Source organism: Elgaria multicarinata, chromosome 5, assembly GCF_023053635.1.
Source record: "Elgaria multicarinata webbii isolate HBS135686 ecotype San Diego chromosome 5, rElgMul1.1.pri, whole genome shotgun sequence".
In the NCBI taxonomy this organism is placed as follows: Eukaryota; Metazoa; Chordata; class Lepidosauria; order Squamata; family Anguidae; genus Elgaria; species Elgaria multicarinata.
In genome coordinates, this window is record NC_086175.1 from 5,003,835 (window position 1) to 5,028,264 (window position 24,430).

General features: G+C 46.2%; 2 protein-coding genes across 4 annotated transcripts in view; one reads left to right on the forward strand and one right to left on the reverse strand.

Annotated features, from left to right (window-relative positions):
• CTBP1 (C-terminal binding protein 1) overlaps window positions 1-24,430 on the forward strand; it is a 426,424-nt gene that overhangs the window by 7,041 nt on the left and 394,953 nt on the right. The window lies entirely within an intron of this gene.
• Window positions 24,037-24,430, reverse strand: part of UVSSA (UV stimulated scaffold protein A) — an 82,229-nt gene continuing 81,835 nt past the window's right edge. For both annotated transcript variants that reach the window (XM_063125923.1, XM_063125922.1), the window contains exon 14: window positions 24,037-24,354. In XM_063125923.1, the coding sequence (XP_062981993.1) occupies window positions 24,261-24,354 (94 nt within the window). In that variant the 3' untranslated portion in view covers window positions 24,037-24,260. The remainder of the gene's footprint in view (window positions 24,355-24,430) is intronic.

Here is a 24,430-nt window from a genome sequence, read left to right on the forward strand (position 1 = left end):
AATGCAAAATGATCTTGATGAAATGGAAAGTGTGCAAATAGTAAGGACACATGTTAAATATTATGCACATGAGACCCCTTCATCCAAATAGAATGTCTGAGGAAGGGGGACGGCAAACAATACTTCAGCGAAGGGTTATATAATATCACGTTAAAGTGAAGTAACATAACAGCATTTCACTGAGTATGAGTGACTAGGTGGTTTTGTGGCACTGATTAAACCTGACTTGGAAGAGTGTGTTCTGTTTTGAGCTCCACAATCCAAGAATGTTATCATAAGCATCGACAGATCCAGCGACTAAATGAGGTGGACACAGTCACAAAGCATGCCCAGAGCAATAACTTGGATGCTATTTAATTGCTTAGTGTATGATTGACCACCGTGCCATGCAACCCTATCTGTGGGAGTGGGTTTCTGCCTAGCACACAAGGATGCTCCCCCTCAGGGAGACATGTGCTGCTCACCACAGCATGCCAGCTATTACTTTTAATTGGAGGCTATGCATGGACCATGTGTGCGCACACACACTATGCACCACCCTCCTTCCCAGGGACCCACATATAACTTACTACTTGCTCCTGGAAGAGGGAGATGGAGGAGGAAAGCCACTATATCAATCATAAGAACATCAGAAGAGCCCTGATGCTGGATCAAACCAAGGGTCCATCTAGTCCAGCACTCTGTTCACACAGTGGCCAACCAGGCATCAGCCAGGGATGAACAAGCAGGACATGGTGCAACAGCACCCTCCCACCCATGTTCCCCAGCAACTGGTCACACAGGCTTATTGCCTCGAATACTGGAGATAGTACACAACCATCTGGAGCAGCCATTAATAGCCTTCACCACCAGGAATTTATCAACCCCCTTTTGAAGCCAACCAGATTGGTGGCCATCACTACATCTTGTGGTAGTGAGTTCCATAATTCAACTATGCGCTGTGTGAAGAAGTACTTCCTTTTATTTGTCCTGAATCTCCCACCATCAGCTTCATGGGATGACCCCATTGGGTTCTAGTATTTTGAGACAGGGAGAAAAATGTCTCCCTGTCCACATTCTCCATACCATGCATAATTTTGTACACCTCTATCATGTCTCCCCTTGGTCTCCTTTTTTCCAAACTAAACAAAAAATAATGGTGAAGGGAATATGGAGAAAATTCTGGAAGGTGGCTGTTTATTTCTACAGTGGTAAGTAAAGAACCTCCCCCTCCCCCAGCCTTTTCTGGGGAAAATATGGTCTGAATTTTTTTGTCTCAGCTCTAGTTGTCATTCTTCAAGAACTTAGCACCTTCCCCAGGGGCTTTCAGATGTTAAATTTCTGAGAGGGGTGATTGTGGACACATCTCATCTCTAATGTAAGTGCTGATAACACTGCTCCTTCCCTGAAAGCCCTGTAGCAGGTGTGTGTGTGTGTGAGAGAGAGAGAGAGACAGACAGAGAGAGAGAGAGCGCACATTGTGTCCAGCTCCAGGGAAAAGGTGGAGCTATTGCAGTGCCAAAATCTGACCTCCAATTTCATGAAAGTTTTCTTCCAGCATGAAGGAGGCTTCCATTTTTCTGTTTCATTCTCAGGACATTCTATAATTTACTTTGAGTTTTATTTTTGGTATCATCATCATCATCATCATCATTATTCCTCCTCCTCCTCCTCCTTATTGTGAGGTGACCAAGGGTGCTGTCTGCATTCTTAGTTCTATTCCAGATCTCTCCATTGCTCTGCAGTCTCCCAGGCTGCCTGCACTTCCAGATCTGAAAAAGCTCTATGGGAGGAATTAGCTTATGATGTCTTCTACTGATCAGGAAGTGCAGGAAGCCAAAGAGGCTGCCAGAGAGATGATTGTACAATGAAAGGTCATGCACACTCCTCAGCCACCTCATAAATAAGGTAAGCACAAGAACCCTGAACCTAACCCAACTAGGAGTTGGTGAGCTGGCGAGTGCTCATCCTCATCCTCGGCCTGCCCCCCATGAGCCAGGCCTTGTGAGCCCCTGCCAAGCACTCGCAAGGTTCATGAGCACTCAGCAGCACCCCCGCCTGACTTCAGCCCTTTCCCCCACTGTGTTAATGGCAGCCGCCATTAATGCAGTGGGGGAAATACACAGTTTCCCCAGCCTTGGGGAAATCACCTGTTTCTCCCCTTCCCCTGCCAATGGGGGCCTTAAAGACCCTATTAACACTTACATTAATAGCTGCTTACAGATTGCCTTTTTATGATCTGCTCCAAAAAATTTCCAGGGATGGATGTCAGACTAATTGGTCTTTAGTTCCCAGGTTCTGCCTTTTTGACATTTTCAAAGATAGAGACAACGTTAGCCCTCCTCCAGTTGTCCGGCAACTCACCCATCTTCCATGATTTTGCAAAGGTAATAAACAGTGGTTCCGAGAGTTCTTCTTATTACTCTAGGATGCAGTTCATCAGGCCCTGGAGATTTTTATTTATTTATTTATTTATTTAATCATACTTATACCCCGCTCCTCAGCCAAAAAAGGCTCTGGGAGCGGCTTACACTTAGCAAAAAAGACAGTCCCTGCCCTCAGGCTTACGGTCTAATAAAGACATGACACACAAGGAAAAGGAGTCCAGGAGGGAGGGAGGGAGGAGAGAGAGAGAGAGAGAGAGTCCAAGAGGAGCAGGCCCCGATGTTACTTCTGCCTGCTCCTATCCCCTCGGTCCTTCTTCTTCCCCACAGGGCCAAGAGCTTCGGCTATTGGGCGGTATAAAAATGTAATAAATAAATAAATAAATAAATAATAAGATGGCAGTTTGCCCTGTGGGGGTGGGGGAAGAGTCCAAGAGGAGCAGGCCCCGATGTTACTTCTGCCTGCTCCTGTCCCCTCAGTCTTTCTTCTTCCCCACAGGGCCAAGATGGCAGTTTGCCCTGTGGGGGTGGGGGAAGAGTCCAAGAGGAGCAGGCCCCGATGTTACTTCTGCCTGCTCCTGTCCCCTCAGTCCTTCTTCTTCCCCACAGGGCCAAGATGGCAGTTTGCCCTGTGGGGGTGGGGGAAGAGTCCAAGAGGAGCAGGCCATGATGTTTCTTCTGCCTGCTCCTGTCCCCTCGGTCCTTCTTCTTCCCCACAGGGCCAAGATGGCAGTTTGCCCTGTGGGGGTGGGGGAAGAGTCCAAGAGGAGCAGGCCCCGATGTTACTTCTGCCTGCTCCTGTCCCCTCGGTCCTTCTTCTTCCCCACAGGGCCAAGATGGCAGTTTGCCCTGTGGGGGTGGGGGAACAGTCCAAGAGGAGCAGGCCCCGATGTTACTTCTGCCTGCTCCTGTCCCCTCAGTCTTTCTTCTTCCCCACAGGGCCAAGATGGCAGTTTGCCCTGTGGGGGTGGGGGAAGAGTCCAAGAGGAGCAGGCCCCGATGTTACTTCTGCCTGCTCCTGTCCCCTCGGTCCTTCTTCTTCCCCACAGGGCCAAGATGGCAGTTTGCCCTGTGGGGGTGGGGGAACAGTCCAAGAGGAGCAGGCCCCGATGTTACTTCTGCCTGCTCCTGTCCCCTCGGTCCTTCTTCTTCCCCACAGGGCCAAGATGGCAGTTTGCCCTGTGGGAGTGGGGGAAGAGTCCAAGAGGAGCAGGCCCCGATGTTACTTCTGCCTGCTCCTGTCCCCTCGGTCCTTCTTCTTCCCCACAGGGCCAAGAGCTTCGGCTATTGGGCGGTATAAAAATGTAATAAATAAATAAATAAATAAATAATAAGATGGCAGTTTGCCCTGTGGGGGTGGGGGAAGAGTCCAAGAGGAGCAGGCCCCGATGTTACTTCTGCCTGCTCCTGTCCCCTCAGTCTTTCTTCTTCCCCACAGGGCCAAGATGGCAGTTTGCCCTGTGGGGGTGGGGGAAGAGTCCAAGAGGAGCAGGCCCCGATGTTACTTCTGCCTGCTCCTGTCCCCTCAGTCTTTCTTCTTCCCCACAGGGCCAAGATGGCAGTTTGCCCTGTGGGGGTGGGGGAAGAGTCCAAGAGGAGCAGGCCATGATGTTTCTTCTGCCTGCTCCTGTCCCCTCGGTCCTTCTTCTTCCCCACAGGGCCAAGATGGCAGTTTGCCCTGTGGGGGTGGGGGAAGAGTCCAAGAGGAGCAGGCCCCGATGTTACTTCTGCCTGCTCCTGTCCCCTCGGTCCTTCTTCTTCCCCACAGGGCCAAGATGGCAGTTTGCCCTGTGGGGGTGGGGGAACAGTCCAAGAGGAGCAGGCCCCGATGTTACTTCTGCCTGCTCCTGTCCCCTCAGTCTTTCTTCTTCCCCACAGGGCCAAGATGGCAGTTTGCCCTGTGGGGGTGGGGGAAGAGTCCAAGAGGAGCAGGCCCCGATGTTACTTCTGCCTGCTCCTGTCCCCTCGGTCCTTCTTCTTCCCCACAGGGCCAAGATGGCAGTTTGCCCTGTGGGGGTGGGGGAAGAGTCCAAGAGGAGCAGGCCCCGATGTTACTTCTGCCTGCTCCTGTCCCCTCGGTCCTTCTTCTTCCCCACAGGGCCAAGATGGCAGTTTGCCCTGTGGGAGTGGGGGAAGAGTCCAAGAGGAGCAGGCCCCGATGTTACTTCTGCCTGCTCCTGTCCCCTCGGTCCTTCTTCTTCCCCACAGGGCCAAGAGCTTCGGCTATTGGGCGGTATAAAAATGTAATAAATAAATAAATAAATAAATAATAAGATGGCAGTTTGCCCTGTGGGGGTGGGGGAAGAGTCCAAGAGGAGCAGGCCCCGATGTTACTTCTGCCTGCTCCTGTCCCCTCAGTCTTTCTTCTTCCCCACAGGGCCAAGATGGCAGTTTGCCCTGTGGGGGTGGGGGAAGAGTCCAAGAGGAGCAGGCCCCGATGTTACTTCTGCCTGCTCCTGTCCCCTCAGTCTTTCTTCTTCCCCACAGGGCCAAGATGGCAGTTTGCCCTGTGGGGGTGGGGGAAGAGTCCAAGAGGAGCAGGCCCCGATGTTACTTCTGCCTGCTCCTGTCCCCTCGGTCCTTCTTCTTCCCCACAGGGCCAAGATGGCAGTTTGCCCTGTGGGGGTGGGGGAAGAGTCCAAGAGGAACAGGCCCCGATGTTACTTCTGCCTGCTCCTGTCCCCTCGGTCCTTCTTCTTCCCCACAGGGCCAAGATGGCAGTTTGCCCTGTGGGGGTGGGGGAACAGTCCAAGAGGAGCAGGCCCCGATGTTACTTCTGCCTGCTCCTGTCCCCTCAGTCTTTCTTCTTCCCCACAGGGCCAAGATGGCAGTTTGCCCTGTGGGGGTGGGGGAAGAGTCCAAGAGGAGCAGGCCCCGATGTTACTTCTGCCTGCTCCTGTCCCCTCGGTCCTTCTTCTTCCCCACAGGGCCAAGATGGCAGTTTGCCCTGTGGGGGTGGGGGAAGAGTCCAAGAGGAGCAGGCCCCGATGTTACTTCTGCCTGCTCCTGTCCCCTCGGTCCTTCTTCTTCCCCACAGGGCCAAGATGGCAGTTTGCCCTGTGGGAGTGGGGGAAGAGTCCAAGAGGAGCAGGCCCCGATGTTACTTCTGCCTGCTCCTGTCCCCTCGGTCCTTCTTCTTCCCCACAGGGCCAAGAGCTTCGGCTATTGGGCGGTATAAAAATGTAATAAATAAATAAATAAATAAATAATAAGATGGCAGTTTGCCCTGTGGGGGTGGGGGAAGAGTCCAAGAGGAGCAGGCCCCGATGTTACTTCTGCCTGCTCCTGTCCCCTCAGTCTTTCTTCTTCCCCACAGGGCCAAGATGGCAGTTTGCCCTGTGGGGGTGGGGGAAGAGTCCAAGAGGAGCAGGCCCCGATGTTACTTCTGCCTGCTCCTGTCCCCTCAGTCTTTCTTCTTCCCCACAGGGCCAAGATGGCAGTTTGCCCTGTGGGGGTGGGGGAAGAGTCCAAGAGGAGCAGGCCATGATGTTTCTTCTGCCTGCTCCTGTCCCCTCGGTCCTTCTTCTTCCCCACAGGGCCAAGATGGCAGTTTGCCCTGTGGGGGTGGGGGAAGAGTCCAAGAGGAGCAGGCCCCGATGTTACTTCTGCCTGCTCCTGTCCCCTCGGTCCTTCTTCTTCCCCACAGGGCCAAGATGGCAGTTTGCCCTGTGGGGGTGGGGGAACAGTCCAAGAGGAGCAGGCCCCGATGTTACTTCTGCCTGCTCCTGTCCCCTCAGTCTTTCTTCTTCCCCACAGGGCCAAGATGGCAGTTTGCCCTGTGGGGGTGGGGGAAGAGTCCAAGAGGAGCAGGCCCCGATGTTACTTCTGCCTGCTCCTGTCCCCTCGGTCCTTCTTCTTCCCCACAGGGCCAAGATGGCAGTTTGCCCTGTGGGGGTGGGGGAAGAGTCCAAGAGGAGCAGGCCCCGATGTTACTTCTGCCTGCTCCTGTCCCCTCGGTCCTTCTTCTTCCCCACAGGGCCAAGATGGCAGTTTGCCCTGTGGGAGTGGGGGAAGAGTCCAAGAGGAGCAGGCCCCGATGTTACTTCTGCCTGCTCCTGTCCCCTCGGTCCTTCTTCTTCCCCACAGGGCCAAGAGCTTCGGCTATTGGGCGGTATAAAAATGTAATAAATAAATAAATAAATAAATAATAAGATGGCAGTTTGCCCTGTGGGGGTGGGGGAAGAGTCCAAGAGGAGCAGGCCCCGATGTTACTTCTGCCTGCTCCTGTCCCCTCAGTCTTTCTTCTTCCCCACAGGGCCAAGATGGCAGTTTGCCCTGTGGGGGTGGGGGAAGAGTCCAAGAGGAGCAGGCCCCGATGTTACTTCTGCCCGCTCCTGTCCCCTCAGTCTTTCTTCTTCCCCACAGGGCCAAGATGGCAGTTTGCCCTGTGGGGGTGGGGGAAGAGTCCAAGAGGAGCAGGCCCCGATGTTACTTCTGCCTGCTCCTGTCCCCTCGGTCCTTCTTCTTCCCCACAGGGCCAAGATGGCAGTTTGCCCTGTGGGGGTGGGGGAAGAGTCCAAGAGGAACAGGCCCCGATGTTACTTCTGCCTGCTCCTGTCCCCTCGGTCCTTCTTCTTCCCCACAGGGCCAAGATGGCAGTTTGCCCTGTGGGGGTGGGGGAACAGTCCAAGAGGAGCAGGCCCCGATGTTACTTCTGCCTGCTCCTGTCCCCTCAGTCTTTCTTCTTCCCCACAGGGCCAAGATGGCAGTTTGCCCTGTGGGGGTGGGGGAAGAGTCCAAGAGGAGCAGGCCCCGATGTTACTTCTGCCTGCTCCTGTCCCCTCGGTCCTTCTTCTTCCCCACAGGGCCAAGATGGCAGTTTGCCCTGTGGGGGTGGGGGAACAGTCCAAGAGGAGCAGGCCCCGATGTTACTTCTGCCTGCTCCTGTCCCCTCAGTCTTTCTTCTTCCCCACAGGGCCAAGATGGCAGTTTGCCCTGTGGGGGTGGGGGAAGAGTCCAAGAGGAGCAGGCCCCGATGTTACTTCTGCCTGCTCCTGTCCCCTCGGTCCTTCTTCTTCCCCACAGGGCCAAGATGGCAGTTTGCCCTGTGGGGGTGGGGGAAGAGTCCAAGAGGAGCAGGCCCCGATGTTACTTCTGCCTGCTCCTGTCCCCTCGGTCCTTCTTCTTCCCCACAGGGCCAAGATGGCAGTTTGCCCTGTGGGGGTGGGGGAACAGTCCAAGAGGAGCAGGCCCCGATGTTACTTCTGCCTGCTCCTGTCCCCTCAGTCTTTCTTCTTCCCCACAGGGCCAAGATGGCAGTTTGCCCTGTGGGGGTGGGGGAAGAGTCCAAGAGGAGCAGGCCCCGATGTTACTTCTGCCTGCTCCTGTCCCCTCGGTCCTTCTTCTTCCCCACAGGGCCAAGATGGCAGTTTGCCCTGTGGGGGTGGGGGAACAGTCCAAGAGGAGCAGGCCCCGATGTTACTTCTGCCTGCTCCTGTCCCCTCAGTCCTTCTTCTTCCCCACAGGGCCAAGATGGCAGTTTGCCCTGTGGGGGTGGGGGAACAGTCCAAGAGGAGCAGGCCCCGATGTTACTTCTGCCTGCTCCTGTCCCCTCGGTCCTTCTTCTTCCCCACAGGGCCAAGATGGCAGTTTGCCCTGTGGGGGTGGGGGAAGAATCCAAGAGGAGCAGGCCCCGATGTTACTTCTGCCTGCTCCTGTCCCCTTGGTCCTTCTTCTTCCCCACAGGGCCCATTCAAAGAAATTAGATTTTCCTTGACCATTTGTTTATCAATCTCAAGCTTCAATCCTGCCCCTTCAGCTTGTACTTCATTTTGTCAAGGGGTGGTGGTGGTCATAGACCTGCTTTTGGAAGTAGACTGAGGCAAAGTAGGAATTGAACGCTTTTCTTTGTCATCTGTTATCAATTTGCCATCCTCATTAAGCAGTTGAACCACCATTTCTTTCCTCTGTCTTTTACTATGCATGTACCTGAAGAAAGCTTTTTTGTTGCTTTTAGCATCCCTTGCTAGCTTCAGCTCATTCTCAGCTTTAGCCTTCCTGATGCCATTTTGGCATTTCTGTGCCACCTGTCTGTACTCTTCTTTTGTAGCCTGGCCTTCCTTCCACTTCCTATATGTGTCCTTTTTTGTTTTCAGGTAATCTCTAAGCTTTTTGTGAAGCCACATTGGTTTCTTCTGTCGTTGTGGCGTTACACCCCACAAGTCAATTCCAAATGTATGTCTGCAGTGTGTAAGTCTGTGGTTTGTAGAATGTTGGCCTGAGTGGGCGGAGTTAGAATGTCTTGGGAGTGGGGAGGAGTGATATATAAGGGAATGACTGAGGGGGTTGAGAGTTCTTATTCTTGTTCTTTTTTTTTTTCAGGAAAGCTTTTCAGGGAGACTTGTTAGGTACTCTTAGAGTCTGTAGGGCTCTCTCTGTTTATGGTACTTGAATTCTGGGAAATTTGAGAGTCAGTGTAGTGAGTGGTGTCTTCAGAGTGTGGTGTGCACGTAGTGGAAGTATATAATTCAATACTGATAATAAAGAAAGTTCAAGAGTGATTGTGTGAGTGAAAGGAAAGCGCGAATGTGAGAGTGACAGGATTGTATGGAAGGTTTCAAAAAGGTTTTTAAATGTTGTTATTTGAAACAAAGCTTATGAACTTTTAAAAATAAATTTTGATTGTTTGTTTTAAAACTACCACAAAAATCCCACGTGTCTGTTTGGCGTTTATCATCTTAAGTTTACACATTCAGCACCCACTCTGACAATCATTCACCTAAGCAGATATAACTCACAGAACATTATTATATTTATTAAAATCCATTCTCCATTTTAACCCCTTTCTCCACATAGTTTGGAGGAAGGTGGTTTTTATCCCTTGCCTCAGGCGTATCAAGCGGTGGTGCTTGGCTTGAGCAGGGAGTAGCCTCGGCCGGGTCTGGTGTTCAGAGCCTGTGTCGCCCCATAAGAAGTGGTGGCAGACAGGAGGTCTGGTGTTCAGAGCCTGTGTCGTGGCAGTCGTCTTCTATCTTTTTTCCTTGTTGGAATTGTTTGTAATTGTGCCTTTAAGATTTCCTTTTTTAAAAAAAAAAACACCCACCCATCCTGCACTCCTTTTCTCATTAGGCTCACTTACCATGGGACCTTACTTATCATAGTGCTGAGTTTATTAAAATCAGCTTTCCTAAAATCCAGAGTATGTGCATGGCTACACTCAGCTTTTGCTTCCTTTAAAATCAAGAACTCAAGTATGATGTGACCTGGTCACTTTCCCACAGAGTTTCTGTAACTGCCACTTTATCCACTAAGTCATCCCTATTGGTCAGTATCAAGTCAAGGATAACTGATCCTCTAGTTCCTTCCACCACTTTCTGTCGGAGAAAGTTATCAGCCACAAATGTCAGGAATTTCTTGGAAGGGCCACTTTTGGCAGTGGTCCTTCATCCTCATCTTCTCCTTGATTGGGTGGTCAGTAGTAGACTCTGACTACCATGTTCCTTTTATTCCTTGCCCCATTTATTTAAATCCAGATGCTCTCGATGGGGCTACCAGAAAGGCAAGTGCCAAGCCAGACACTAGAAGGCAATGGTGGAGGCATGTTGGCTTATGCACCCCTCGCATGCACCAGTCCCTTGTTGGCCAATTCAAAAGAGGCAGCATATGGAAGAATACATCAGCTGCTTTGCCTCCTTTTCAACATTATCATATAAACGCCACTCTACCAACCATCATATTTCAGGGTGTGGGGAAAGGCAGTGAGATTATTGTTGTTTTTTGCTTCAGATAACTTCACTTCAGATAGCTTATGGAACACTGGACATGTGTTTTAAAACAATGTATTTTACAATGTGGAGTAAGTTATACAGGTCACATGAGACAGTACACTGATGTTATTGCTTGAGGGAATTCCTATCTTACATGAACTTTTAAATGTCCCAAACGGCATCAGCCTCTTTACTGAATATGCTCCACTTAACCACATTTACCAAAATGGGGAGACTTACTCAGTTTCAGGTATTCAATTACTGGATCCCCTTTGTATACTGTTTTGCTAGCATGCGAACAACAAAACATGTGCCTTCCCACCAAACACCACTCTTTTCTAGCTTTCTCTTTCCCTACTTTGGCAGTGTCATTTACTGCTGAATACGCATGCTTAGGAGTGCAGCCTTACAACTGCTATACATGTGGTGGGTCTGGAAATCAGGGGAACTTCCTCTGAAATAAGTGTGCCCAGGATCGCAGCCACTGTGTTCCCCAAGTTACCTGAAGCTAAGAAGCAGCGATGGTCATAGAAGGGCAAGCAGTAAATAAGTAAGTTCTGTTGTTTATTCGTTCAGACGCTTCCGACTCTTCGTGACTTCATGGACCAGCCCACGCCAGAGCTTTCTGTCTGCCGTTGCCACCCCTAGCTCCCCCAAGGTCAAGTCTGTCACCTCCAGAATATCATCCATCCATCTTGCCCTTGGTCGGCCCCTCCTCCTTTTGCCTTCCACTTTCCCTAGCATCAGCCTCTTCTCCAGGGTATCCTGTCTTCTCATTATGTGGCCAAAGTACTTCAGTTTTGCCTTTAATACCATTCCCTCAAGTGAGCAGTCTGGCTTTATTTCCTGGAGTATGGACTGGTTTGATCTTCTTGCAGCCCAAGGCACTCTCAGAATTTTCCTCCAACACCACAGTTCAAAAGCATCTATCTTCCTTCGCTCAGCTTTCCTTATGGTCCAGCTCTCGCAGCCATAGGTTACTACTGGGAATACCATTGCTTTAACTATGCGGACCTTTGTTGTCAGTGTGGTGTCTCTGCTCTTAACTATTTTATCAAGATTTGTCATTGCTCTCCTCCCAAGAAGTAAACGTCTTCTGATTTCCTGGCTGCAGTCGGCGTCTGCAGTAATCTTTGCACCCAGAAATACAAAGTCTGTCACTGCCTCCAAGTTTTCTCCCTCTATTTGCCAGTTATCAATCAAGCTGGTTGCCGTAATCTTGGGTTTTTTTAGGTTTAACTGCAACCCAGCTTTTGCACTTTCTTCTTTCACCTTTGTCATAAGGCTCCTCAGCTCCTCCTCGCTTTCAGCCATCAAAGTGGTGTCATCTGCATATCTGAGATTGTTAATGTTTCTTCCTGCGATTTTAACTCCAGCCTTGGATTCGTCAAGCCCAAGCACGTCGCATGATGTGTTCTGCATACAAGTTGAATAGGTAAGGTGAGAGTATACAACCCTGCCGTACTCCTTTCCCAATATTAAACCAGTCCGTTGTTTCGTGGTCTGTTCTTACCGTTGCTACTTGTTCTTTATACAGATTCCTCAGGAGGCAGACAAGATGACTTGGTATCCCCATACCACCAAGAACTTGCCACAGTTTGATATGATCCACACAGTCAAAGGCTTTAGAATAGTCAATAAAAATAGATGTTTTTCTGGAACTCCCTGGCTTTCTCCATTATCCAGCGGATATTGGCAATTTGGTCTCTAGTTCCTCTGCCTTTTCTAAACCCAGCTTGTACATCTGGCAATTCTCGCTCCATGAATTGCTGGAGTCTACCTTGCAGGATCTTGAGCATTACCTTGCTGGCATGTGAAATAAGTGCCACTGTCCGATAGTTTTAACATTCTTTAGTGTTTCCCTTTTTTGGTATGGGGATATAAGTTGATTTTTTCCAGTCTGATGGCCATTCTTGTGTTTTCCAAATTTGCTGGCATATGGCATGCATCACCTTGACAGCATCATCTTGCAGTATTTTAAACAGTTCAGCTGGGATACCATCGTCTCCTGCTGCCTTGTTATTAGCAATGCTTCTTAAGGCCCATTCGACCTCACTCTTCAGGATGTCTGGCTCTCACTCACTGACCACACCGTCTGAGCTATCCCCGATATTATTATCCTTCCTATACAGATCTTCCGTATATGCTTGCCACCTTTTCTTGATCTCTTCTGTTTCTGTTAGGTCCTTGCCATCTTTGTTTTTGATCATACCCATTTTTGCCTGGAATTTACCACTGATGTTTCTAATTTTCTGGAAGAGGTCTCTTGTCCTTCCTATTCTATTGTCTTCTTCCACTTCTGCGCATTGCTTGTTTAAAAATAATTCCTTATCTCTTCTGGCTAACCTCTGGAATTTTGCGTTTAATTGGGCATATCTCCCCCTATCACTGTTGCCTTTTGCTTTCCTTCTTTCTTGGGCTACTTCCAGTGTCTCAGCAGACAGCCATCTTGCCTTCTTGGTTTTCTTTTTCTTTGGGATGGTTTTTGTTGCCACCTCTTGGACAATGTTGCGAACTTCTGTCCATAGTTCTTCCTGGACCCTTAAATCTATTCTTCACTTCCACTGCATATTCATTAGGAATATTAGTGAGCTCATATCTAACTGATCTGTGGGTCTTCCCTATTCTCTTTAGTTTGATTCTAAATTGTGCAATAAGAAGTTCATGATCTGAACTACAGTCAGCTCCAGGTCTTGTTTTTACCATCTGTATAGATGTCCGCCACCTTTGGCTGCAAAGGATGTAGTCAATCTGATTTCGGTGTCAGCCATCTGGTGAAGTCCATGTATAAAGCCGTCTTTTTGGTTGTTGGAAGAGAGTGTTTGTTATGCACAGTGAGTTGTCCTGGCAGAATTCTATCAGCCTATGTCCCGCTTCATTTTGCTCTCCTAGACCATGCTTACTTGCAATTCCAGATGTCATTTGACTGCCCACCTTGGCGTTCCAGTCTCCTGTAATGAAAATAACATCTCTTTTTGGTGTATTATCCAGTAGGTGCTGCAGATCCTCATAGAACTATTCTACTTCTACTTCTTCAGCATCTGTAGTTGGGGCATATATTTGGATCACTGTGATGTTAAATGGCTTACCCTGAATTTGAATTGAGATCATTCTATCATTTTTTGGATTGTATCCAAGCACTGCTTTAGCCACTTTATTATTAATTATGAAGGCTACTCCATTTCTTCTGTGATCTTCTTGTCCACAGTAGTAGATCTGGTGGTGATCTGATGTGAAGTGGCCCATTCCAGTCCATTTCAGTTCACTGACACCCAATATATCTATATTTAATCTTGACATCTCACCAATAACCACATCCAATTTGCCCTGGCTCATAGATCTTACATTAGTTTTTCTTATTTCTGAAAAGGAGAATAGGACTTATATATATGCATATATTACAATTCCTTCATCTAAACAACTATTGGAGACCTGCCCTCTTCTGGTTGTTCTGTTAGATTTAGATATGCAGTTAACTGATCTTGTTTATGGAGTGTTTTTATTGGCATACTCCATATATGGACTTCTGCTTGCTGCCAAATCTCCTCCACTAAAGATGGCCCCTTACCCAGTTTGATTGTCAGAACACAGTGCTCACTGCTAATGATCTGTAGCCTGAAATCCAAAATATTAAGCACACAGCAGCATTCATAATGTGCAGTTTTCTCAAGCAGCCAGGCTAGTTTAATGCACGGAGTTTCCCATGTCTGTTAATTTCAATTCAGTAATACCAGTATAACAGTGAAACCCACAGCAAGTGTCTCGCTATGGTATTAGGCTAGTAATAACCACCAAGAGAGAGCCCACGGCAACTCAAAGCCAGTGCTTCTTCAGGTCCAAGGCCCCATCGTCCCCAGCATCTTCAGGTAAAAGCTTCTCATACCAGGTGCTGATAACTATCGTCCCTTAACTGAAAATCCTGGAGTGCTGCTGCCAATCAGGATAGGCAATGCTGGGTAGATGGACCAGCAGCCTGACAAGGCCACTTCTTATATTTTGTAAGTGCTCCATGAAAGAGGATTGTGAAATTAAACAAATAGAATAAATGGTCCCACACAGACAGGCTTTTGATTTTTCATTCTGTTGCTATAGATGATTATATATGACTGCCAAATTATTATTTTTTAGAGTGATGTCTACATGTGTGCTTTTTTAAAGTGAAGATTATGGCATCTACTGCTATACCATGTACCTGCTATACAGGAACCACCTGACCCTTTCAACCAGTGGGGGTCCTTGCAAGAACAGGGGTGGGGTAGTGAAGAAGGAGATAGGGGCAAACTGGCAATTTGAATTGTGCTTGGAAAGTTTTAACAAGCCGGCGTAATCTTTCTAGCAAGACATGTTCTTAGTGGCCCACATAAGATGTGGCTAGACAACGTTTCCAGTAAGGAGTTTGGTCTCATATATAAAAGAAGGGAAGATGTGACCATAGTGAGATGCTGCAGCAGCACTGGTTAGACTGACCTGATGTTACCTATCCAGATCTCAGGTTGAAATAGTAATTAACTTTGTACTCAGTGCTAAAATCACATGGTGGTCAGTTTGGGGCTGTGTGATTCAAGGATGCGTTTGGGGTGGGGTGGGGTGGGGTGGGGAGTGACCATCAGGCTCCTTCCTGCTCCGTTGCACCCCACCCCACCCTCTTTCTTCTATGGGCCATGAAGCAGAGCGGTTAGGGTGCTCTTGTGTCTGCTCTTCTTTCCCTCCCAGATCCTGTTGTTCTCGGGGCTTGCCCTCTCCTTGCCCAGTCGTTCTGATGTCACAGCACGCAGTGCAATGCCAGAGAGGCATGGGTCGAGTCATGCAGCACAGCTGCAGTCTGGGGATCCAGGGGAACTCTTGCTAAACGGAGCAGCTGTGGGATACAAGCAACAGCTCTGTGGCTGCTGCAAGGAGGGTGAGTGGTCCTCCTGAGCTCTTTCGGTGGACAGGGACTGATTTCTCTAGCAGCTGCTAGAGCTTGCAAGATACCTTTCAATGAGATTTTATAAACATAGCAGGTGAAAGGCTGGTGATGACTGAAGGACTGATGAGCTCAAGGGGATTAGTAATGAGATCGAGAGACTTTCAGCTTTGTTTTCACTGGCATGAACATGACTTGGTCCAGCACGGACTTGAAGTCATTGCCAGCTGATTAGTGAAATCTCAGGCACATTGGTAATATTTTGATCCTTTTTTTGTTTAAGTAGCACTGTCAAAAAACAAGGGTGGCCCACCAAATTAAATATGGAATGGATATTTCAGTTCACCTGGTTTCCATCAGATGTATGATGGTGGCTATTGGCTGGGTCCCTGTTTACACAGCTCAACAACAAAAGGTCTGCACAAGGGAGAAAAAAATCTCAACCTCACAAAGCTGTGACTTCAGCAGTTGGAGCACAGATGTCTGGGGCTCAAATCTGGCTGCTTTAAACATTATGGTGGTGCTGAGACATGAGACAAACAAGCACAATGTTCTTGAGAAGTGATTTCTGTTCTGCCATTGGAAAATATTTGCTCTCTGTGGGTTTAGATCCTCACTAGCCCATGGACTGGTTTAAGATTGGGAAAGGAGTACGGCAGGGTTGTATACTCTCACCTTACCTATTCAGCTTGTATGCAGAACACATCATGCGACGTGCTGGGCTTGAAGAATCCAAGGCAGGAGTTAAAATCGCAGGAAGAAACATTAACAACCTCAGATATGCAGATGACACCACTTTGATGGCTGAAAGCGAGGAGGAGCTGAGGAGCCTTATGACAAAGGTGAAAGAAGAAAGTGCAAAAGCTGGGTCGCAGTTAAACCTCAAAAAAACCAAGATTATGGCAACCAGCTTGATTGGTAACTGGCAAATAGAGGGAGAAAACGTGGAGGCAGTGACAGACTTTGTATTTCTGGGCGCAAAGATTACTGCAGACGCTGACTGCAGCCAGGAAATCAGAAGACGTTTACTTCTTGGGAGGAGAGCAATGACAAAACTTGATAAAATAGTTAAGAGCAGAGACACCACACTGACAACAAAGGTCCGCATAGTTAAAGCAATGGTATTCCCAGTAGTAACCTATGGCTGCGAGAGCTGGACCATAAGGAAAGCTGAGCGAAGGAAGATAGATGCTTTTGAACTGTGGTGTTGGAGGAAAATTCTGGGAGTGCCGTGGACTGCAAGAAGATCAAACCAGTCCATACTCCAGGAAATAAAGCCAGACTGCTCACTTGAGGGAATGGAATTAAAGGCAAAACTGAAGTACTTTGGCCACATAATGAGAAGACAGGATACCCTGGAAAAGAGGCTGATGCTAGGGAAAGTGGAAGGCAAAAGGAAGAGGGGCCGACCAAGGGCAAGATGGATGGATGATATTCTGGAGGTGACAGACTTGACCTTGGGGGAGCTGGGGGTGGCGACAGCCGACAGAAAGCTCTGGCGTGGGTTGGTCCATGAAGTCACGAAGAGTCGGAAACGACTGAACGAATAAACAACTAAAAGCCCAACTGACCTTTGTTCTCCCCCCAATTTCCCAGTTATTTGTCAGGATGCTTTTAAAAGTGCAGACTAAAAAGTAATGTTTGTACCTTATTTATTTATTATTATTATTTATACTTTCCTGTGAAGGTTCTATCTGAAAGGTTTTACATACAATTCATACATACATACATACATGAACTTGGGCTATAACTTTCTTAGTTTTGGGGAACATTTAGGGCCATGAGGGCTCAAAATGACAGAGAGATTCATAAGGTATTCAAACAATTCGTATGGAGCCCAGTTTTGATCTATTGCACTTTATACATTTTCCCATATTTGTGTCTGCTATCAAGTGCTATATATCAAATTTATAGAACAGGTAATGTCCACATTGTGAGAACAAAATTTTATATTTAGAATAATACATTCATATAATTGCTAAGTCAGTGCCGACATGGTGTTGTGGATACGGTATCAGCCTAGGAAGACCCATTCCAAGTCCACGCTCAGCCACAGAGCTCTCTGGGTGACCTTGGGTGAGTCACTATCCCTCAGCCTGACCCACCTCACTGGATTGTTGTGACAACAGAACTGGGAGGGGCAAGTGTCATGTATAATGCCTTGGAGGAAAGGAGGGATATAAATCAAAGAAGTAAGCTTTCAAATTACAAATATAGTTTTGGAGCCAGCTTCAGCAGTGATAATTGAACTGGTGTGTATGTGTAGCATAATGTAGTAAGTTCAGTATAGATATAATTAAAGTTACCAGCGATGGTTTATGCAATTCTTGGATAAATATTTTCATTAGTCCTCAAAGCCATACATTTTTTCAAAACCTAACCCCTTATAAGAGATCCAGACACATACATAAATTGCAATAACGAAATGTATGGGGACACAACATATCTCATGAAAACCTTTCATTTATATTTTTAAAAATATATGATTTGCAAGATAATAACATTTCCAAGACTTTTCACATTGAACCAATTTTGTCAAGCTGCGAACGAACGGCGGTTGAGACGGTGTTCTATCGAAAAACTGGACCTATAGAATTTCTCAAATGCATCACTTCAGGTGCAGCTGCGTCACCGGAAGTGACACAGAATCAGCTGTGTCGACCCGATTATGCATACCGCGCATGCGCAGTACCTGTATGATCCCTCAACCATGGTGTGCATACACAGATACAACAGAAGGAGAATATACTAGTGCACCATACTAATTTGCTGGGTAAAAATGCATGCAAGTTGGTATTGCTTATTTCATAGACTCAGAGGTTTCTCGTTACATTCGTGTGCCACACCTACACACTGCAGCTGACACACTAATGTGTTGCAACACACAGTTTGGAAAGCTCTGGGTTAGACGATGGTTTATTTCTTAAAATGCTAACATTTGGCCTCACCATGACCTATATGGGGTCTGACATATCAACAGAGCAAAGGATTTTATCCCTCAGAGCTGGCGTGTAATTAGTTCCTCAGTCTGAACTATTCTTTAAATGGACACAAGCTGCGAGTGAGCGTGTGTCATCACCCGAGAGAGAGAGAGAGAGAGAGAGAGAGAGAGAGAGAGAGAGCGCTTCAATTATAAAGAATAATCTGATGATTTTCTATCAGGTCTTTTGTAAGCCCTATAAATAATAATGGCTTACAAAATATCAAAATTATTGGAGTTGGATTCAAATTTAATTATATTTAGGATAGAGCCTTTAAAATCAACAAGACTTAAATTAGTCTTGACTAATTTGTCCCATATATTTCAATGGACTAAGTATGACTAAATCTGAATCTAACCCATTAAAAAAAAATCCAAATGATAAAAACACAACAGCATAAAAATTTGGCATTGTTTTTAATTCTGTTTCTTGATTAATCCATACAATGAAAGTTATCAACCAGTACAAACTTATCTTAACTGCTTGAGCATCAGCTATGGGGTGGAATAGAAATGTAATAAATAAAATGTTTTAATAATGTATACTATGTACATTATTATGTACATTATTTAGGATGTTTTAATAATATATACTATGTTTTTAATTAGTTTTATGTATTTTACACTTATTGTTGTTCCCGCTTCGATCCAAACAGAGAGGCGGGTAAGAAATTATTATTATTATTATTATTATTATTATTATTATTATTATTATTATTATTATTATTATTATTATATAACCTTCAGAATTCAAGACCATATAAACTTCTTTAAACACCTAAAAAAGCTAGGAGAATAGACCCATCTTCACTGGCACCAGAGTAGAAAGTAGGTGCCAGGCCAGCCGCTCTGGCAAGGGCTTTCCACAACAGGATGTCCGAGAATCCTTTCCTGGTCATCACGGACAGCTCTTCACAAAATGAGGTCACCTGAGGCCTCAGAAGATGACCTCAGGGTTCAGGTGAGTGTATGTGGAAGGAGACAATCTTTCCACAAACTGGCCCCAAACCACTTAGAGCTTTAAATGTGAAAAACAGAACTTTGAATTGGGGCTGGAGATGGACTGGATGCCAGTGCAGTCAATGTCATACGATGAGATTGTCTGCCATTCAGATTTTTTCTTGCATTTTAAAACTTTATTTTACAGTTTTGTATACATTAAAAATGTCTTAAAAGTACAAACTGTTGAAATCTGAACGCAGCAGGTTGTTACTAGGTAGCACATATTTATCAAATAAGTCATACTTAACTGAACAATAATCCCCAGGTACCCTAACCCTAACCCCTCCCCACCTCCACTTTGAAGCCCCTCGTCGAGCTACTTATGCCTGGATAGTCACCAGGATGGTGACTGGGGAGGGGACATTTTCATTGGTGACACCGCATTTGGGGAATGCTCTCTGCTGGCAGGTGACGGAAGCACTAGCACTTGTATCACCCAGATGTCTGGTTAAGACCTTTTTATTTTCCAAGGATTTTCAGTTTTGAGATCATAGATTCATAGAATAGCAGAGTTGGAAGAGGCCTACAAGGCCATCGAGTCCAACCCCCTGCTTAATGTAGGAATCCACCCTAAAGCATCCCTGACAGATGCTTGTCCAGCTGCCTCTTGAAGGCCTCTAGTGTGGGAGAGGCCACAACCTCACCTGGCAACTGATTCCATTGTCATACTGCTCTAACAGTCAGGAAGTTTTTCCTGATGTCCAGCTGGAATCTGGCTTCTTTTAACTTGAGCGCGTTATTCCGTGTCCTGCACTCTGGGAGGATCGAGAAGAGATCCTGGCTCTCCTCTGAGTGACAACCTTTTAAGTATTTGAAGAGTGCTATCATGTCTCCCCTCCATCTTCTCTTCTCCAGGCTAAACATGCCCAGTTCTTTCAGTCTCTCTTCATAGGGCTTTGTTTCCAGATCCCTGATCATCCTGGTTGCCCTCCTCTGAACACGCTCCGGCTTGTCTGCATCCTTCTTGAATTGTGGAGCCCAGAACTGGATGCAATACTCTAGATGAGGCCTAACCAGGACTGAATAGAGAGGAACCAGTACCTCACGTGATTTGGAAGCTATACTTCTATTAATGCAGCCCAAAATAGCATTGGCCTTTCTTGCAGCCATATCGCACTGCTGGCTCATATTTAGCCTGCGATCTACAACAATTCCAAGATCCTTCTCGTTTGTAGTATTGCTGAGCCAAGTATCCCCCATCTTGTAACTGTGCCTTTGGTTTCTATTTCCTGAATGTAGAACTTGGCATTTATCCCTATTAAATTTCATTCTGTTGTTTTCAGCCCAGCACTCCAGCCTATCAAGATCACTTTGAAGTTTGTTTCTGTCTTCCAGGGTATTAGCTATCCCACCCAATTTTGTGTCATCTGCAAATTTGATCAGCGTTCCCTGCACCTCCTTGTCCAAATCATTGATAAAAATGTTGAAGAGCACTGGGCCCAGGACTAAGCCCTGCGGCACCCCACTCGTTGCCTCTCCCCAGTTTGAGAAGGTTCCATTGATAAGTACTCTTTGAGTCCGATTCTGTAGCCAACTGTGAATCCACCTAATAGTTGTTCCATCTAGCCCACTTTTAGGTAGTTTGTTAATCAGAATGTCATGTGGTACTTTGTCAAAAGCTTTGCTGAAGTCAAGATATATGACGCCCACAGTATTCCCACAGTCCACAAGGGAGGTTACCTGATCAAAAAATGAGATCAAATTTGTCTGACAGGACTTGTTCCTGACAAATCCACGTTCGCTTCTAGTGATCACTGCATTGATTTCAAGGTGTTTACAGATTGACTTCTTTATAATCTGCTCCAGAATTTTCCCAGGGATGGATGTCAGACTGACTGGTCTGTAATTCCCAGGTTCCTCCTTTTTGCCCTTTTTGAAGATAGGGACAACATTAGCCCTCCTCCAGTCGTCCGGCACCTCACCCGTCTTCCATGATTTTGCAAAGATAATAGACAAAGGTTCTGAGAGTTCTTCCGCTAGCTCCTTCATTACTCTAGGATGCAGTTCATCGGGCCCTGGAGATTTGAACTCATTCAAGGAAATTAGGTGTTCTTTGACCATTTGTTTATCAATCTCAAATTGCAATCCTGCCCCCTCAACTTCTGCTTCACTTTCTCCAGGGGGGTCATAGACCCGCTTTTGGAGTAGACTGAGGCAAAGTAGGAATTGAGCACTTCAGCCTTTTCTTTGTCATCTGTTATCAATTTGCCATCCTCATTAAGCAGTTGAACCACCATTTCTTTCCTCTGTCTTTTACTACTCACGTATCTGAAGAAAGCCTTTTTATTGCTTTTAGCATCCCTCACTAACCTCAGCTCATTCTCAGCTTTAGCCTTCCTGACGCCATTTCGGCACTTCTGCACCACCTGTCTGTACACTTCTTTTGTAGCTTGGGCTTCCTTCCACTTCCTATATGTATCCATTTTTGTTTTCAGGTCATCTCTAAACTTTTTGTGGAGCCACATTGGTTTCCTCTGTTGTCTTCTATCTTTTCTCCTTGTTGGAATTGTTTGTAACTGTGCCTTTAAAATTTCCTTTTTTAAATACTCCCACCCATCCTGCACTCCTTTTCTCATTAGGCTCACTTGCCACGGGACCTTACTTATTATAGTTCTGAGTTTATTAAAATCAGCTTTCCTAAAATCCAGAGTACGTGTATGGCTACAGTCAACTTTTGTCTCCTTCATAATCAAGAATTCAAGTGTGACGTGGTCACTTTCCCCCAGAGTTCCCGTAACTGCCACTTTATCCACTATGTCATCCCTGTTGGTCAATATCAAGTCAAGGATTGCCGATCCTCTAGTTCCTTCCTCCACCTTCTGTATCTTAAAATGGTATCGTTTAGTTCAGGAGTCCCCACCCCCCGGGCCACGGACCAGTCCCAGTCCATGGCCTGTTAGGAACCAGGCCACGCAGGTGAGCTTTCACCCACCCATCCCCACCACAGCGTACCTGGGTGCGGGGCGCCATCTTGCCTGCCCAGCCAAAGCGAAGCCAGGATGCTGGGGTGGGGTTGCTTCGGAACGGTGCACCCAGCTGGAAGCCGCTCTGGGAGAGCGACTTCCAGGTGCACCATTCTGAAGCCACCCGCCCGCCCCAGTGTCCTGGCTTTGCTTCGGCTGGGCGCCCACCCAGCCAAAGTGAAGCCAGGACGCAGGAGTGAAGGGGGGCAGGGGGGCTTCCCAAAACCATCCCCTCAACACCCCCACCCAGTCCGTGGAAAAACTGTCTTCCACGAAACTGGTCCTTGGTGCCAAAATGTTCATATTTAGTTCATATTTTATTGCTAAATGTCTGTTGTTTTTAATCACACAACGCTGGGATGACTGACTCCGACAACTGTGAATTTCATACCTGTTTCAGCAGTGATCTACAAGCAGGGACTCACTCTCGTATGAACCAGGACCGGTCCTTTGCCCTCTCACCATTTGGATATCTAGTATACCCACAGAAAGGAAGTAGCTTTACTTACAAATAAGAGGAGAGTTTATTATTATTATTTTACAAAGCTGTCTATAAAAACATTTACAGAAAATATTTGACAAAAATCATGAATACCATTCTTATTATTACTATTATTAGTTTACATTTTTCAACATAAATTTCATACCTGTTAATCTAGTATCCGTTTTGGTATAAATCTTATTCATAATGTGACAATGTTGAACACAGCTGCTCTCATCCACAAAGATCAGAAGTGAAATAGATGATGCTGTAGTTGACAGGTTGTGAAGCAGCCTTCTTACTGCAGTCGTTATGTACACCCCAAGCGTCAGAGAATGTCATAAAGTAACATCTGCAGAGGATGTTTTTAGGAAAGCATTGTGAGATGCTCACATGCTTGGTTAGTCTTAAGTGTGTTGAATATAAATGAAGGTTCCATCAAACTCTGGGAGCACCTCTCACAGGACAAGTGGTTGACAACTACAGTTAGCAGAATTGATAATTCAAATTGAATCACAAGAATGAATGTATGTGTTTTTTTATACAGTATACATATGTACAATTTATTTATTTATTTATTATGCAGAACCCATACTGACATGAAAACTATTAACACTGAATTGATGTTTTCTTGTCTGAGATGTTATTGTTTCGTGAAAGCATTAATACATGTATTGGAAAAAAAACACTGTAGTGCATATTACAGAGCAACTGTCACTCTGAGTTCGTGCTACGAGAAACTACCGTGGGGATTTTCGTTGCGACATGTGCTACTCATTCCAGTGCTCACAGTTCATACTGTATAGTTTCCTCCCAACCTGAGTCTTCATTCCCACATCTGGAAATAAGTGACTATATATTTCAGCTATATATTTCAGTTCTTATATCACCCCACTGTCCAGAAGTTTAGACAAATTTTATGTTAAGTTTCTGTTGGAAGATAAGTCCTCAAAAGTAACTTTGGCTGTTTCTTACAGTGGCAGCCATGATTAGAGCTCTCTGTGTATTAGACGAAAGTTGACAATAGCTCTAACTGTCTGATGTTTCATGTTTGATTCTTGTTTTTTCATGGATCTATGGATCACAATAAAGATGTTTGGTATATATTTCAGTTGCTATAGAGATAGGAGTCCCCATGGTGGAAGATCTCTTCCCCCCTCCCATTGAAGAGCATTTTGCAGCATTCATCATGTGAATTCTAGCCATCACGCAAAGACCCTGCTCCATAGCACTGGGGTCTGTCTGCTGGAACAAACAGGGACACACACTGCATGATGGTAACTAGGACTTGAGTTGTGCTCACATTCGCTGTGTGCATGCGCAGAGGCAGCTAGAGGGAGGGGTCCTCACAGTGACTATAAGATCTGGTTTGGGTCTTAGATGTGCTGAGAACAATGGTTTTCAAACATTTCACGCAAGACAGTTTAAAGGGTGGGAGCACTCCCCTGAGGAAGTCAGCTGGCTAAGAAACATTCTAGGTTTAGACTGTGGTCAGTTTGTAGCTTTCTCTACCCCATACCACCATACCCAATGCACCATTGGTCAAGTGACAGAGCAAATGTGCACTGTAACCAACCTTTAGCTTGTTTGTGCTCATAAGGTAAAAAATTTACAGTCCATCAAAAAATTTAAAAATCAGTGTTGTTGGAAAGCTATTTGCCTTCTGTTTAATATTTGAGGGTATTATTTACACACACAGAGTCAGAATTATGAGCATTTTAAAATAAAAATTCATGTTCATTATCAAATATATTAGATTATCCAAATTTATACTAATTAAATATTCCAATGTTTTATATACAGAACTTTAAGAACTGCAGCATTGTTAAATGCTTTCTCAGTCTTGCCATTTATGATGTTCAATTCAGTGCGTAGTTAAACTGGTTTGCAAACTTTTCATGTTTTCTTTCATCCATTCGATTCATTGCTTTCACCACTCGCTTCATTGCTGTTCTGTTAAGAAAAAGCAAGACAAGATGAAAAGAAGAAGAGAGCTAAACTGATATTTCACGCAAATGTGAGCAACACT